Below are 18,739 nucleotides of genomic sequence, written 5' to 3' on the forward strand. Positions count from 1 at the left end.
GAGTTAGGGTACTTTATAAAGAAAAGAGGTTTGTTTAGCTCATTGTTTTGGAAGCTGAATGTCCAAACATATGGCACTGACTCTTGTGAGGGCCTCCCTGAGTGCACGATATTATAATAAATGGCATAAATTAAGCAGATCAGCTCCCCCAGCCAAAAGACTCTGGCCATAATTAAGCTTCTCCTCCTGTCAGATCAGTAGGATTGCCTAGTTAGTGGCTTCCTTTTCCTTGTAAATGCCAGGTTTGCACACAAAAGGTGTGACAGAGTTAGTCTGCAAGTTTGTTGTACAAAAGGATATTATATATTTTCTTGGTAAAACAAAACAAAACAAAAACTTATAAAACCTATGTCTGGTCTAGGGGATAAAAAAGAACACTTGTCATATAAACCTCCAAGCCAACCCCCACAACTAGAAATAAAGTTTAAAAAATTTCCAGAATCTTTGTTCCAAGGAAGAATTCTTAAGCAAGAGCCACCTCTGAAACCTGCAGTCAATAAATCTGCTTCCTAAAAATTCCTCAGGTGTTCAGCCTCTCCTATCCTACTTTATAATAACAAGGAACATGTAGGGGTGAGCATTTACCTAGTGAAATAGGAAGTCAGAACACACTGTGGTCTGAGAAGAACTACTTGAATCCTTTCTGAGGAAACACCACAGTGACCTATAAAAACTAACAATGAGCCCCACCTCTTAAAGATCCCATCATCTCTTAAAATCCAAGAAGCAGCTCAATGAACTCCAAGTAATATGAACTCAAAGACAATCACACATTATAATCAAACTCTCAGAAGACAAAAAGAAAATTCTGAAAGCAGCAGGAGAGAAGTGACTCCTTCCAAGAGGGAACTCTAAAAAGAGTTCACCAGCAGATTTCTCATTAAAAAAACATGGTGATCAAAAGGCCAATATACACAAAGGGCTCAAGGAAAAAAGCTGCAAACCAAGAATCCTGTATTTAACAAACTACCCTTCAAAACAGAAAATTTAGGAGGCTGAGATTGTAGCTCAGTGCTTACAGTGATTTCCTAACATGTGTAAAGCCCTGGGTTTGATCGCCCAGCAACCCCCCCACACACTTTTTACAGAAATTAAGGCAATTTTAGATAAATAAAAGCTGAAGGAGTACATGACCATTACACCCATCCTTCAAGAAATATTCAAGGAAGTCCTACGGTCCTGCAGGATGAAATAAAATAAAAGGATACTAGACAGTAATTAAAATCCACATGCAGAAACAAATACCTCCATAAAGGTAAATACACAGGTAATTTAAAAAGCTAGTGTGACTAGGTATAATGGCACATGCCTATAATTCCAGCTACTCAGGAGGCTGAGGTAAGAGGATCACAAGTTTGAGGCCAGACTGGGCAACTTAATAAGATCTGTATCAAATAAAAAATGAAAGGGGGCTGAAGATGTTGTCAGTAGTCTAGGGCCCCTGGTTTTAAACCCCAGTAGTACAAAACAAAAACCTAATATGATTATAACAATGGTTTATAGTTCTACATTGTTTTCTATATAATTTAAGATACTAATGTATTTAGAAGAATTATTAGTTTATGTTTAGGGGTACACAATATATAAAAACATTTTGTGACATCAGTAACTGAAAGGAGTGGGGATGGAGTTATAAAGGAGCAGAGTTATTGTGTGATATTGAAATTATGCTGGAATAAATTCAATTGAAGCTGGCATAAGAGTGTTATAACTTTAAGAAGCTAACTGTAATCCTCATGGTAACCACACACACACACACACACAAAAAAAAAAAAACCTACATAATACATACAACAGGACACAATAAAGGAATTTAAATATTTAGCTATAAAAATGCAAAAGATGTCACAAGTGCAGAAAATGAGGGACTCTCAACTAGAAAGACACTACTGTAACAAAATAAAAACCATACATACAACTCCACAGTGAATATCATACACAATGGTGAAAGATGAAAAACTTTCCTTCATGATCAGAAACAGGACAAGTGTGCTCACTTTTACTAGTAGAAGTAGTAATTCAATAAGAAATAGAACTCAACATAGTAGTAGAAGGTCTATTTTTTATAGCTAAATATTTAAATTCCTTTATTGTGTCCTGAGCAATTAGGTAATAAACATAAAAGGCATCCAACTTGGAGAGAAAGAAGTAAAACTGTCTTTGTTTATGAATTATATGATCTTATATGTAGAAAACCCTAAATATTCCATAAAAAGATTGTTAGAGCTAATAAATGAATTTAGCAAAGTAGTAGGACATAAAGTCAACAAAGAAAAAAATTAGTTGCATTTCTTTATATTCAGTTGCACCCATTCTAAAATTCATACTGAATTTCAAGGTATGCCAAATAGCTAAAACATTCTTAAAAATGAAAATTGGAGGACTTACTTGTCTTGCATTCATAAATTATAAAGATACAGTATTAAAACACTGTGATACTGTCATGAGGACAAACATGTAGAACAGTGGAGTAGAATTCAATCTAGAAACACACCCTCACATTCATGGTCAAGTGGCCAAGACCATTCAATGAGGAAAGGACAGTTTTTCAATAAATGGTACTGGGAAAATTGGAAAGTCACATTCAAAAAACCTTATATCACAAAAGAAAAAAAAAATCAAAATAGAGTAAAAATCTAAATATAAGAAATAAAACTCAGAGAAGAAAACACAACAGAAAAGCTTTATGACATTGGATTTGGCAATGATTTCTTAAAGATATGACAAAGAAGAAAAAACAGACAAACTGAATTTTATAAAAATTAATACTTTTTGTATACAACCAGCCTATGTCAGCCCCCTATGCCAATATCGCATTCCTTTGAAAGGAGCACAAAGGAATGAATTCCTAAATTTGCTTAGTTAGGACAAATCAGGCTTCACAAAAGATGGGATTAGTTACCTTACTTCATGGACAAAGGACGACAGGCATTTCAGGCACGGGACTAGCATCAGACAAAGCTTACTGTCAGGCTAACATGTGTGCCAAACTGCACACAGTTCATAATGTTAGGACTCAAGATATGTATGAAGCAGTTACTGGAGAGGATGCCAAATAGAATACACAGATACAATGAAGAACCTTGAGTGCTAGACTAAGAAATTTGTAGTTATACTGTGGACATAGGAACCCCTTGAAAGAGTCTGTAAATACAGAAGGAAGTCAGATCTACACTTTAGAAGATCACTATAAGCAATGTTGCAAATGAGATTAAGATAGAAGAAAGAAGGGTACTAAAACTACTTTAGTAGGGCAATGACACTAAGGAAGGGTCAAAGAGAATAGAAGAAGGAATTCCAGAGATAATCTAGGCAAGACTTAGTGAATAATGAAATGTGACTGTATTAGTCAGTTTTCTATAGCTGTAAGAAAAACCTGAGAATAACAACTTAAAGGAAGAAAGGTTTATTTTAGTTCATGGTTTCAGAGGTTTCAGTCTGTGGTTGGCTAGCTCCAATGTTTCTGGGCCTGTTGTGAGGCAGAAACATCTTGGTAGAGAAGTATGGAGAAGAAGAACAGCTCACTTCATGGCAGCCAAGAAGCAGGGAGAGAGGAAGAGACTGGGGAAAAGACACAGTTCCTAAGGGTACGCCCCAAGGTCCCACTCCCTTCAACTAGGTCCCACCTCCTACAGTTTTCCCTACCTCCCAATAGTCCATTCAGTTATGAATCCCTCAGTGGATTATTCTACTGATGAGATTAGAGCCCTCATGGCTCAAGCACTCCCCTACCTCTGAACATTGCTTCACTAAGGACCAAGCCTTCAATACAAGGAGGAGGGATATTCCAGATTCAAACTGTAACAGTTTGGACCCCTCCCTATCGCTTACTTATACTTACTATGCACTATTTAATATTTTTCTTTTATTAAAAAATAAATACTATTGATTTCAAGACATGTAAACAAAAATAATGGAATGTGGGATAGAAAAATAAAGAAAAATTAATGAACAGAAGACAAAAAGGAAGGAAATTTAAAAAGAATGATAAATAGAAATCATAAAACAAGATGGTAAAATTTGATTTTAAAATTCAGTAATAACTACAAAAAACATAAATTAACTCTGTTTAAAAGAAAAATTTTAGACTGAATTTTTGAAAATCCATTTTGTAGACACAATAAAAAGTTGAAAGGGAAAAAAAAAACTAGACTAGTTAAACATTAAACAAATGAAAGTTGTTTGGTCAGGTGTGGTGATGCACGCCTATAATCCCAGTGGCTCAGAAGGCTGAGGCAGGAGGATCATAAATTCAAAACCAGCCTCAGCAACTTAGCAAGGCCTTAAGCAACTTAGTGAGACCCTGTCTCAAAATAAAAAATAAAAGGGCTAGGGATGTGGTTCAGTGCTTAAGCACCTCTTGGTTCAATCCTGGTAACAACAACAAAAAAGTGGTTTGGCTACATTAATGTCACTAAAATAGACTTGAAGACAAAACGCAGTATTAGGGGTAGGAAGGGTGCATGGGGGCAGGAAAGATGGTATAATAAGATAGACATCATTACCCTAGGTACATGTTTGACTGCACATATGGTGTGACACTACTTCGGGTTTGACCAGAGAAATGAAAAGTTGTACTGCAATTGTGTACAAAGAATCAAAATGCATTCTGCTGTCATATAAACCTAATAAAAATAATTAATAAAAAAGTACTATTAGGAAAAAAAGGTCATTATATAGCAGGAAATTTTGCCAGAAAATAAAATATAAAGGAAATTTTTATCAGAAGATACAATCATTTGAATTCACCTGGGCTTAATAACACTGCTTCAAAACATGTTAAGCAAAAATTAACAGAAATTGTGTTGAGAAGGCAAAGTCACAGCAAGAAACTTTGACATACCTCTTTAGTAACTGACAAACCTAACAGATAAATAAGCAGTAAGGATATGAAAAATTCAAATAGCACATTATAACAAGCTTGACCTAATACACAAATATACAACTTTGGACTTATCACTAAAGAATCTAGATTCTTCTCTAGTACACATAGACCATTTAAAACACTGTCAATAACCAGTCTTCAAAAAAAATCTCAACAGACACTAAAGAATTAATATCAAGTAATTTTAAAATATTATCTTAAAATTAATTAATAAAATAAATGAAATTAGATAAGAAAACCAGAATATGTTCAAAGAAAGTACAATAAATAAAAAAATAAAGAGGAAAGATTACTTTCTATATATGTTGAGATTAATCAAATTTGTAAAGCACACTTGTACATTTCCATTTTAGCATTTCTAATTTTATAAATTTACTTACCCATTTCCCTCAAGAAAATACACTACCCACTGACTCAGAGATGAAATTATTTCTAGCTACGTGTGGTGGCACATGCCTATTATCCCAGCAGCTTGGAAGACTGAGGCAGGTGGATTGCAAGTTCAAAACCAGCCTCAGCAAAAGCAAGGCCCTAACCAACTCAGTGAGACCCTGTCTCTAAATAAAATACAAAATAGGGCTGGGGATGTGACTCAGAGGTCGAGTGCTCCTGAGTTCAAGTGCTCCTGAGTTCAATTCCTGGTACCAAAAAAAGAAGAAAAGAAATTATTTCTAAAAATTCTCCATCTATTCAGTCAACAGTACTTATATGGTTGTTGACTGTGGGAAGGGCACTATTCTAGGTGGTGGGATGCAGTGAGGAAAGTTAATATTCTAATAAGAATGATTTGCCCATGTATATAAATGATACAAAATAAAAATTAATAAATTTCTCATATTTCTGTGGCAGTTCAGAGGAGGGACAGATTAATTCTGAATTATGATAGAGTAATGAATTAGGGAGGAGGGTGGCTTGAAAAATAAGGATTTGAAAATGCATAGTTATAGAGAAAGGGCAGGAGAACAAATTCAAGGCAAGCAACATAATGCAAAACATATCTAACAAAAATAGTAAATGATTTTGAATAGAACACAGACCAAAGAAGAGAAGGCCAAAAGGCAGTCTGGAGCCCAACTGTTAAAGGCTCTAAAAGCTAAACTAAAAGGTGAGATATTATTTCATAGGTGGTAGATGCGTAGGTGTGAACACTGTCACTGAAGTTTTACTGTTTTTTTAGTGGGAGTAGTGATGAGAATTAAGCTCAAGAGAAACTCATCTGGGGACTATTTATATGGACAACAGCAAGGTGTTAAGAAGGTTTGAGTTAGTATAATGATAATCAGAAGAGAATGGACTGGAGAGATCAAAGACAAAGAACTATAATTTGACAACCAGATGAGGAGCCAATAATACAGTCAAAGGTGAATCTGCATTTCTCAGTGACAAGATGGCTGGGATGTCACTGATAGAAACATCCCTGTGCATGAATGTATGAGTTGGCATAGAAAATGAGTTTATTACTCTTAGATATTATTATAACAGTCTATAGAGCCATATTAAAAATATGGTCCTAAGATCACTGGAAAGCAATTACTTTTCTTTTTACGGGGAAACTTTTCTCACTAAATTGCTGAGGCTGACCTCAAATTTGTAATTCTGGGCAGCTGGGATTACAGGTGTGCGCTGCCGCACCTGGCTGCAATTACATTTTATAAAATGTGACTTAAAATAAACCTGCCTTTCAACTTTCCTGAACCCTCAACCCCTGAATTCCTTCCTTCTCTCAGTGTTCTTTTTGTCCTCCTCATGTTCCCCAATCCCAGCCCCTCACTTCCTCCCAGGGTGCCACACAGTTCTTTGGATGCACTAATGATCACACAGAGGATGCCAATTCACTCACCTCCTGAGGCTGTGCCACATGGAAACCTGGCTTCAAACTCTATCCATCAAAACCCATGGGCATGCTTTCAACCACTCCCTAAGTACTCCTCTTAAAATACAAAATTAGGAAAGAATTAGACTTTTAAATTTGGTGTGGGTTACCAGTCAAGTTGCCCATTGTCTTTCATAGACCTTTTTAAAAGTACACTAGGAATGCATCTATCCAAGGTACAAAGGCAGGGTGACAAACTTCCCAATTTAATGAATTTCCAAATCCCAGTGCTTCTAATTCTTTCAATTTATTCAGTGCAGACAGCTTGATGTATCAAGTACTCTGATCACAATGCAATTAAATTAGATATAACTATAAAGGATAATCAGAATCCCCCATAGGACCTCGCGGAAGGTGATCACATCATGGAAGCAAACCCTCTGAGGGGATTAAGGCTAGCCTCATAGAGTGAGTTCTCATGAGAGTGGGTTGTTATAAAGTCAGGCCACATGCTTGGTCCCCTTCTGCATGTTCTGGGTTCCCTTTCTGCTCCTCCACCATGTTGTGATGTAAATGAAGGAACCCAGAGGCCAAACCAATGGGGCCACAGGATCCTGGACTTTCAACCTCAAAAACTGTGAGCTAAATAAACTTAAAAAAAAAAAAAAACCCATTGGCTAATAAAAAAAATCATAACAAAAAAAATTTTTTTTAAAGAGAGAGCGAGAGGGGGGGGACAGAGAGAGAGAGAATTTTAATATTTATTTATTTTTTCTTAGTTCTCGGCTGACACAACATCTTCGTTTGTATGTGGTGCTGAGGATCGAACCCGGGCCGCACGCACGCTAGGGGAGCGCACTACCGCTTGAGCCACATCCCCAGCCCCCATAACAAAAATTTTAAACTTAAAACTCAACAACTATAGTCTCTTTAAAGATGACACTAAACTATTTTGAATTTTTTTAAGCAATACACACTATCTATTAGAAAAGAAGGCCAAAGACCAATGAACATCCCTTTCCCTAACCCCCAAAATAGGGTTTAGAATCACAGAACACAATTCACTCATCATAAAGTTATAATTATCAAAATTATTCGGTGTTGGTGAAAAGACAGAAAAAAATCAACAGAACAGAATAATCCATAAATAGACCCACACATATTTGGTTAATTGAGTTTTGACAAAAGTACAAAGGCAATTCAATAAAGAAGAACAGTCTTTTCACCCATGTTGTCACCACCAAGATCAAGACAAAAAAAACTATAGTACATTTTAATTATTAAATATATATCTTCTGATAAGCATTATAATTTCATTGTATAAATGCCATGTGCCATGTCCCCTTAGAAAGGATGCAGCATAAATGTATTAAAAGATTAAACACATCTTGAAAGTTGAATCTAAAGGTCATTCCTTTCTTCTTTCTAGCTGTATTACTTCCCTGCTCTGGTGATGACTGCCTAGGTGGCCTAGTTTTTATCCTTCCTAAACATCTTTGATGACAAGACACCCAAAGACTAGAAGTTCCTCCTCTGCTGGGCTAGATAAAGTAGGTTGGAACTTCACTTCATTATAATAGAATACCTGAACATTCCTCGCCAGCATTACCTTACCCTTCTCCCTCATGTCTTGTGCCCTGTATCTACAACCTTCTGACCGCTGAGAAAAGTTGATTTGCAAGTGTATCTTGCACTTCTCATATTTTTGGTCAAGAATAAAAGTCTTCTTTGCTACTCAATTGGTGCCTGGTCTTATTATTAGTTCCACTATTCTGAGAAGGAAAAAGGATTCAGCCTTTGGGGTCAAAAGAAGTATGACCTTTAGCAAATCACTTTAATTCTCATTTTCTACATACTTTTCTATTTCTTAAGTTTCCCCTGCCTCCTTCCTCTAAGGTTGCTGAGAATAAAGTGTTAAAATATAAATAAAGAACAGGGTCAACAAAAAAATTTTGGGTGGGGGGGCATTGGAGATGTTCTATATCTTGACGTGGAGGTTGTGGCAGTTTCATGGGTTTGACATTTGCTAAAATTCAATGTGTGGTTTAAACAAGTGTAGTTTATCATACATACATTATATCTTGGTAAGATAGATTTTTAAAAAACATACTGTTGAGACACATGGTGGATGTTGAGTAATTGTTGGTCTGTTCCTCCTCCCCATTCCCTTTATATGGTCATTTGAGGAAAAAAAACTCTAGGCATTATTCCCAATATGAATACTGTTCCCAATATGAAAAAACCCTAAAAACTTTTTGTCTTGTTATTAATATTAAACATAAATTGCCTTCCCTAAATTGCTAAAAGTCAGAGTTCACTAAAAACTTCCAGATAAGAATGACGTTACTTACCTCTCTCCTTTCCTCTAAACCAGATCCCAATATCTTTAACTTTTCCCATAAATTTGACTTTTCTATCCTTATATTCAATAAGAACTTAAATCTTAAATTTATATTCTATACTTCTTATTTCAGTTAAAGAGCAAACAAGTAATTCACACAGGTTATAAAATATCTTGAGGTTGTAGGGAGTTACTCCACAAAATCTATGGGCCTCAGTGATAGTTCTTTGTTCCTAGCTCATGCACTAAAAAAGTTTTTTTTTTTTTTTTAATACCCTTAAACACTAGTCAATTAAGGGGCTGGGGATGTGGCTCAAGCAGTAACGCACTCCCCTGGCATGCACGGGGCGCTGGGTTCGATCCTCAGCACCACATAAAAATAAAATAAAGATGTTGTGTCCACTGAAAAACTGAAAAATAAATATTAAAAAATTCTCTCTTTCTTCTCTCTCTCTCAAAAAAAATACTAGTCAATTAAACTCACAGGAAGTACTACACAAATTCTATTTTGAATCATTTTACTGATTTTCTGCTATGTCTGTACTCCCAAAATAATATATTATTTTAAAACAATAGTGGTTAAGATTTGGTACCAACATTAGAAAAACTTAACTTTTCACTTTCTTTTTAATATACCAAATATAAGTTTTAGTGCCAACTCAGTCAGTCTAAATTCAAAACAATGTGTCTTATATTGGGTATTTTAATTAATAAATTCTCTAGTTGTTTTGTTATTAATATTAAACATAAACTGCCTTCCCTAAATTGCTAAAACTCAGAGTTCATTAAAATGGATTATTTTCAATACTCTATATGGCTAGAAACTACCAATGCCTATTTTAAAAATAATAAAAACACAAAGAATATTTCTCATATTTTCTTACATTTACATATATATATGTAAATGTGTGTATATATATATGTGTATATATATATATATATATATTTCTTACACTTTTTGTTTACTTTTTCTCACTTCTCAAATAAGTTTGTAGGAAATAATATTACCCTCTCCCCCAGTCCATTTCACTCACCTACAAAATGGGCTGGGAATAGTAGGTATCACATAACAAATCCCCCCATTCAGGCAAAATGACCTGTAACTGGGACCACAGGGCTCCTCGTGATCTAAAACACACATGCATATGGAACAGAGAAAAGCATATTAAAATACTTCTGATGAAATTAGAAACAGGAATAACCAGTCTTAGAATGAAGCAGCAATACTAAAAATTAGAATGAGGAATTTTTCCTCAAAATGAAAGAATCTTATTTCTTATTTCATAGTCACTTTGAAAGAAAAATCTATCACTTTGAAAGAAAAATGAATCCATCTTACAGATATGGTTGTTAATTATAATGAATTTAGAAGCTACATAACAGAAATAATAAATCTCTGCATTAGTTAGATTAAAAGGCAGTGATTAGGATCATAGAATAAATAGGTCCTTCTCATTTAGCACCAAGATTTTACAGTATTACTTAGAGCTTTCCTGTCCTAAGTTTGCATTTAAATTCTTCTTTTTCTTTTGATGTTTCAAATATTTAAAATCTGAAGTTGTGATAGGAAAAAAAATTTAGATAATTGAAATAAATTTGCTTCCAAATTTATTTTAAAATATTCCTCTTCTATGACAACCAAAGTCAAACATGAAAAATAAAATATAATCTCATAAGGTTTTTATTTGCAAGGGAACTTTAGGTAAAAGCTAATAACTGACAAGACTAAAATCTTAAAGTAAAACTAAAAATCTAAGTTTGTGCTTAACATATAGCCAAAACTTTCAGAATAATAAGAAAATAACCCTCCACTCCTCTTGCTTCCTTTCTCTCCCTTCTCTTTCTCCATGTCACTTCCTTCTTTCTTTCCTTTTTCTTTTCCTCACTCTTTATCTTTGATCTTTCCTTTATCTTTCTTCCTCTCTCTGCCTTCCCTCTCTTGTTGGTATTTCTCTTTCCTTCTAGACTCAGCCTCATACCCACCCCCACCCCCACCATCTCTTTACAAAAAGTTTTTTTTTTAACCACAGCCAGTATAGAAAAAATCAGAAGTAACCATAGTCAAATTTATTGGGTCATTATACTACTATTTGTGATTAGGAAATTGCTGAAAAATTTATCTTTTGGCTTTAAAAGGAGAATGATACTGATTTTAAAATTTTACCTTGGTAGTTCCTGATTGTCTAAAAATTACTTAGAATCATCTAATGTGAAGCAGACAATGACAATTCTCTCATTTAGCATTTAGTTTGGCATTTAAAGATAGTTTACTAGTTAAAAACAAACTTTCTCTAACATGGTTGCCACTAAGATATTGATACCTGTTAAGATATAATTGTTGGGGCTGGGACTGTAGCTCAGTGATAGAGCACCTATCTAGCATGTATGAGGCACTGAGTTCAATCCTCAGCACCTCATAAAGATAAATAAATAAAATAAAGGTATGGTGTCCATCTACACCATACACACACACACACACACACACACACACACACACACACATATGAATGATAACTACTATGATCCAGATGTCTTCACAATCAGAATTTGAAAGTTTGAAACTTTCTTTTTACTTCAGAATTGAGAAAAACCTATTTCAGCATATTATAACCATAAAAGTACAAAAATATAAAGACATAAATAGAACTACAAAGAACTGAAGAAAAAGAAAGTAAGCCAGCTAAAACTAATACTTTAAGGTTTTTTCTTTTTTACACAATGCATGCATCTTTAAAATTAAACAACTTTTAATAATCTATACAATTTTTCAGGAATAATTTGGTTGACAAAAATCCCAGTTAAAACTACATTACATCAGAATCATGGAAATCATCCCATATGATTTTCTATTAACTTTATCACAGCTGAAAGTAATGTCCTTTTTAACTAATTATATCCAGACATATATTTACTGAAATAATATCACATATTATATCAATAAAAAAAACCTCATCTAACCTGAATCACTATCTCTGAATCTATTTTCATTCTTTGCTCTGGTTTCAAATTTACTTATTATTTGGGAAGTTGATATTAGATATAGAGAAAGCTAGAATTGGTCAGTTTGTAAAGAACAATAAAACACATAAACCCAAAATAAAAGTTTTATGTTATATAGGAAAGTACTTCAAAACTAAAATATTTCATATTTTTGGGAGGATTTTAGATAAGGAACAATATAATCTTGTGTTAATGTACATCTGTTGTTCTATTTCAAAATAACACACATTGACAAAAGTATAAACAGAAGAAATTACCTGTTGGCATCTTAATTTTTAAATAGTTTCATCCTTGGTCAGAAGATTAGGGTTGAAAAACAGCACCTAAAATAGTTTAAAATTAATACTTTAAGAAAAAATATTCTTTTGAGGGAGTTACATCAAATATTCTAATAGTGATACTCTTTAAATGTTGAAAGTAAGACATTTATTTGTGAGTGACAAAATTAGTTAGATATCTATGTTTTGAATATATCAATTAAAAAATCTGTGCAGATAAAACCAAAGGATCAACATTATAAAGTATAAGTGCACTAAATACAAATAATTTCCTAAAATAATATAATTTAATCTTAAAACTTTTTGTTCTATTGCTGGTTTTTAATAAACATTTTAATGTAGTAATGTACTATATGAGAATATGAAACATATATGGTAGTAATGAAACTGAATGACCTGAACTTCTTGCTTTTTCATAAAGCCTATTTGTTAATAATCTAACTTTTAAGTAGAATCAGTAGCTTCCAATTTTTCAATTTATTGAAAATGGTCAAACAGGGAATATAAAAATCTCCAACAGCATTAAAAATTTTAAAATTTCTTTAGAACCATTAAAAGCACTTTTGAGTTTACCATACCTTGCACATTACATTTATCAATCTACACATGCCTTTCTTTAAAAAATGTTGGGCATCTGGTAAAGCCAAGCAGCTAAAGAGGCATGCTTATGTTTGAAGTTTTCTGCTATAACAGAAACAAGGAATTAAGATAAATTTGAAGAGATGAAGCATTTATACTTACATAATGATTACAATTTCTTAATTCTTTTTTATAAAATCTATTTACTTCTGACTTAAGCATAAAGATTTTGTAACAGAAATCTTAATCTACAACTTCCTTTTACACAGGTGTAACTCCAAGGTCTTCTCCCAAACCCAATCACTCCCTTTCTTTCTTTTTTACACAAGCAGCGAGAAAGAGAGGGGGTAGGGGGTAGAAAGAGGGAGAGAGAAAGAGTGTATATACACATTAAAACTATTTAATTTGAAATTCTCATTTGGAGTTTCTTTTTTCCAAAGAAACAGGGCTTACCTCAATAAAAACTTATATTCATTAAAAAATAAATTTAGACATGCAGTTTTGCAAAAGTTTTTGAATACTGTAGACTATAGCAGCTGTGACTTACATTTTATAACATGTCAAAAAAATGATTTATATGGCTGCAGTGTGAACCAGAGCGAGGCAGATAGACCAAGGTGTACCCAGAGGTCAGGCACCACTAAGAAAGCTACCCTTCAGTCTACATGCTCAGAGTCACAAATGGGGCAGAATTTTACTTAGAAAAGGAGTTGTACTAAGCTGTACTTCCAAGTCACTGTTCGTGTTTTAAAGTTATGAATTAAATCACATTATTTAGATTCCTTACTTACCTTTGCATGTCTGGATAATTCAAGAGTACTATCTAAGTTTGTGAAGAAAAGGAATTTTTATGTGGAGCTAATGGACAATTGTTCCACAAGGCTTTTTTTAAAAAAAAATAGTTTCTTTATATACCACATAAAATTTATTTATGATGACTTGAAGAATTTATAGAACTGAAAGATGATAATAGCTCTAATAGAACTTATAACCCCATGTCTGATTTAAAATATAATTATTGAACTTACCTACTACTGATAACAATATAATGACTTTAAAACTATAGCAAAGCTATTATATATCCCTTAAGGAAAGTTAAATTTTAAAAATATTTTAAAATATTGACTAAAACTATAATTTTGTTTAAATGAAGTACAGGGTTCTTAGATATAGCTATCTAAATTATGTCAAGTATTTAGATGGTTATCTTTTCTAAAGCCACAATTCAGACAATATCACTACTTGACTGATGTAAAACACAAAAACTAATATATTTGTTCTTTTAAAAAGTATTAAAATAAACTCATAATTACATACTCTGAAAACATTTCTTTTCATTGCCATATATTATCTCCCACATTCAATGGCAAATTTTATATAGCTATAATCATTATATATGTATATATACACACATACTTAAGTCATTTTAGCTTATGGTGTAAGAATTCCAAAATGATATTTTTATTTTGTTTTGGTTTTTTTCTAATATTAGATTGAACTCAGGGGCCTAATTACTGAGGCACATCCCCAGCCTTATTTTTTTTTTTTTTAAAAAGGGTCTCACTAAGTTGCTCAGGGCCTTGCTTAGTTGCTCAGGCTGGCCTTGAATTTGCCATCTTCCTGCCTTAGACTTCCAAGTCACGGGGATTACAGGCATACACCACCATGTCCAGCAAAATGCTGTTTTGTTTTGTTTATGAAAAATCAGTATCCTTTGTTATTTTACTTGAACCATGAAACTATTATGTTGTCTACTAACACAGAAATGACTATTAAATTGCACTTGAGAAATAATCTGTGAATCTGTGACTTTATCCATGACATTTGAAGATGTACTTATTAAGAGATATAGCATGACAGTTTTATACTGAGTTATTTTTGACACAATGCATATAAACAGCCTTTGGAGCCAAGTGACTCCAAAGTAGAAAATATAATGACTTTAAAGAGCAACATTTAACTCTAAATGCAATGTATTTAAAAATAATTTCTCTGTTAACCTGTCAACAAACAGCACTAGGTGGCCCATTGCCCTTAAACAAATGACAGTCTCTTGCTAGATTGGAGAATAACAGATACAAAAAAAGTAACTGCAAAAATGTTTTAGACTGACTCCTTGTTAAGGTTTGGATCTTAACTGTTTGCCCAAGGCTCATGTGCTGAAGGCATGGTCTACAGCTGATGGTGCCATTGAGAGGTGGTAGAACCTTTGCGATGTAGGGCCTATTGAAGGAAGTTAGGTCATGAATGAATGCCTTTGAAGGGGATGTGGGTGGGACTCCATCCCATTCTCTTTCTCTTTGCTCTCCAGCTACCACGAAATGGCAGTTTTGCTCCACTATGTGCTCCCTGCCATTATGTTCTGCCTTTCCACAGGCCCAAAAGTAATGGAGCCACCAACCATGGACTGAAACCATGAGCCACAATAAGCCTTTCCTCTTTTAATTTGATTTTCTCAGGTATTTTTCACCAACACAGAAAGCTAACTCACACAGAAATTCATATATACCTTATTTTTACTTAGAATAAGGAAAATTTTATATGATTCAATGTAATCTTATCACAAACATATGTTTACCATGACATTAACACACACACACACACACACACACACACACACACACACACACACAGTTTAACTGTTAAGGAAAATCAGTAAAAGATTCCAAGATGTACAATTATTTGTGTTTAACCTTAAAGAAACGAGTGAGAATTTGTAAACAGAGATGGATAAGCATTCCAGATAGAGGAAACAGTTCCAAGGTAGTTAGATAAAAGAAGAAAAAAGTTCCAAGGTAGTCAGATAATTATAGATAGATCATGGGCCAAGATATGTATAAGGTATGTGTATATGGAGAGTACACAGGTTTATAAGAAAGTGGGATAGTGGGGATAAAAGTGGCAAGAATAAGTAGTATGTATGAGGCAAACAGAGTCCATATCTGCAGGCATTGAGAAGCCTTTGAAAGGTTCTTAGCAAAGGAGTGACATGGTTGTATCTACATTTTATGAAATTCATTTTGATGGAAGTATGGAAAACAGATTGGAACCTGTAGAGGAAATGGTATCAGAGAAAGCAGTTTAGAAGCTATTTTAATCATCAAGAATAGTGAACAAACAAAGCAATAGGAATTAAGATAACGGAGAAGGGTAATTTAAAAAATACTAAGGTGTACAACCACAAAATAGATGAGTATGGTAAGAAATAAAGAAAACTCAAAGATGATTTTCAAGTATTGTTGAAATTAAACAAGTAAAGGAATAGCTATTATAAAAAATTTTAAATATTTATTTTTTAGTCAGACACAATATCTTTATTTATTTATTTTTATGTGGTGCTGAGGATCGAACCCAGGGCCTCGCATGTGCTAGGTGAGCGTTCTACCGCTGAGCCACAACCCAGCCCCTAGAAAAATTAATATTAAAAACCATAAGATACAATTTCATACCCACAAGAATGATTAAACAAAAATGATAGACAATAACACGTTCTGACAAGAACATGGAGGAACCAGTGCACTCATACATTGCTGGTGGGACTACTATTTAGGAAAATAGTTTGAGAATTCCTTAAAAAGTTAAACATAAGTTTATCATATAAATGCTTCCAAGAGAAATGCAAATGTATATCCCACAAAGACCTGTATATAGATGTTTAGAACAGCTGTATTCATAAAGGTCCTAAACTGGAAATCATCTAAATGTCTGTAACTGATGAATGAATAACTAAAATGTTCCATGGCCAGTCAATGGAATACTACTTAGCAATAATAAGGAATTTTGTATTAGTGCATGTTAAAACATGAATTAATATTTAAAAAAGCTAAGTGAAAGAAGCCATTTCTATTTATATGAAATGTCTAGGAAAATCAAATCTATATGGCTAGAGGGTAGATTGATGGTTGACTTGGGCTGGAAATTTAAAGTAAATGCAAATAATCATATATTTGATATATTTTAAATCATTTCTATATGGGAAAAGTGGTGCCTACCTGTAATCCAGCAACTCTGGAGTCTAAAGCAGGAGGATCACAAGTTTGAAGCCTAGTGAGACCCTGTCTCAAAATAAAAAATAAAAGGGCTGGAGATGTGGCTTAGTGGTAGACATTCCCTAATACAATGTAAATGCTATATAATAGTTATAATACTACATTGTTTAGGAAACAATAACAAGAAAAAGACATGTCCAGGTTCAGTATAGATGCAACAATGTTTTAAACTATTTTAGATCCCCAGTTGGTTAAGTCCACCAATGTACCATGTCTTAATACAGGCCAGATCAGTTCACAGACTGATTCTTTATCATGTGAAACAATCAATTGTGCCATTAGCCTTCCTTCTATCTTTCTCCTCCCACTCCCTTCTTCGTTAGCTATATCTTGACTCTTATATCATGAATATCAACATTAAATATAAATTTAACATTTACATTTTGGTCCATAACCCTAATAAAGTCTTTCGTACCTTGTCTCTAAATTTACTCTAAAAGTTGAAAAGCAATAGAAGTAGTTATATTATTATTATTATATAATTATCATTCATGACAGATCCAAGAAGTACATAAGAATAATGTATCATTTTATTTCATATCATGATACCACTTATAATATTCCAAGCAGCAAAATAAAATAGATTCTCTTTTCTCAAACTTGGTAAGATGATTAAAATCATACCACATTTTAATTCGCATATATTTGTACTATGTTTTTCTTATACAACTTTTTCTTATATTGTCTTTCTTTTTGAAGGGGAGGCTAAAGAATAATGTGCTTTATCATAGTATAACAAATATTAGTTTCTTAATCATGCTATTTATTTCATGTAGTCCTCTTATTTTCTGAAACATCCCTTCCAAAGCTTAAATTTGAATTGAATATTCTCTAAAACTGTATCTGAATGCAACTATCTTTCCAAAAATTTCTCTTCAGTGATTTTCTGGATTGATTCTAGTTTCCTACATCCTCTGTTTTCTGTTTTTTTTTTTTTGCTAGAGTCGGTCATCAACCAACTCCCTAAAACAGAGCGCAGCAAAAACATTAATTTCCTGCATGACTATAGACATTTTTCCTTTGTCTTCACAGCTAAATGAGAGTATTGGGCTAGTCATGTTGATTTACACTGAAAATAATTTAGATATGCACACTATCTTTTTTCAGTATCCAGAGAAGTCTGTCTGATGCCAATCTAATCATTAAAACTTTTTAAGTTACCAGTTTGTCCCCTCCCCTGAAGTATTTAAGATCTATTTTTTGCTCAGGGTTCTAAAATTTTATGAAAATGTTACCTAGCCTTATCCTCAAAATTTTTTTCTCAAATAGTGCTAGACAGCAATTTGGGCCTTTCCTATTTGAAGGCTTATGTTCCTTACATCTTGGAAAATTCATCTATTGTTTGTTTTAACAGTTTATTTCCTTCCATTATAAAACTTCTATAATTTCTAGGTTTATCACCTTCACTTCTGTATTTTATCATAATTTCTTTCTATTTTTTTAAACAATGTTCCAGAGGGGTTTCTTTTTAATTTATTTATTTATCTTTACTTTTTTGGTAGCTGTAAATAGACAGCATACCTTTATTTTATTTATTTATTTTTATGTGGTGTTAAGGATAGAACTCAGTGGCCAGACAAATGCTCTACCACTGAGCTAGAGCCCTAGCCTCCAGAAGGGTTTTTCAACTGTACTTTGTATCCCTTTTATTGACCTTTTAAGATGTTAGTAATATTTTTCATCTATAAAGAGTTCTTTGATATCTTATTCATTTTCTACAGCTTTTCTTGTTTAAGGAAGGCAACAGCATCTCAAATCTTTCACAACATACTGGTTATATCTCTCACAATATAC

At 33.3% G+C, this 18,739-nt stretch overlaps 1 protein-coding gene across 18 annotated transcripts in view; it reads right to left on the minus strand.

The window, feature by feature from the left end:
* Nrg4 (neuregulin 4) overlaps positions 1-18,739 on the minus strand; it is a 193,779-nt gene that overhangs the window by 109,970 nt on the left and 65,070 nt on the right. For 17 of the 18 annotated variants that reach the window (XM_078049202.1, XM_078049201.1, XM_078049199.1 and 14 more), the window contains 2 exons: positions 12,297-12,362; positions 10,074-10,167 (listed from right to left, as the gene is read on the minus strand). In XM_078049202.1, the coding sequence (XP_077905328.1) occupies positions 10,074-10,167; positions 12,297-12,306 (104 nt within the window). In that variant the 5' untranslated portion in view covers positions 12,307-12,362. Of the gene's footprint in view, positions 1-10,073; positions 10,168-12,296; positions 12,363-16,888; positions 16,952-18,739 lie in introns of all 18 variants that reach the window. The other variant, XM_078049196.1, reaches the window with a different exon arrangement.

The sequence above is a fragment of the Ictidomys tridecemlineatus genome, chromosome 5 (assembly GCF_052094955.1).
Source record: "Ictidomys tridecemlineatus isolate mIctTri1 chromosome 5, mIctTri1.hap1, whole genome shotgun sequence".
Classification (NCBI taxonomy): Eukaryota; Metazoa; Chordata; class Mammalia; order Rodentia; family Sciuridae; genus Ictidomys; species Ictidomys tridecemlineatus.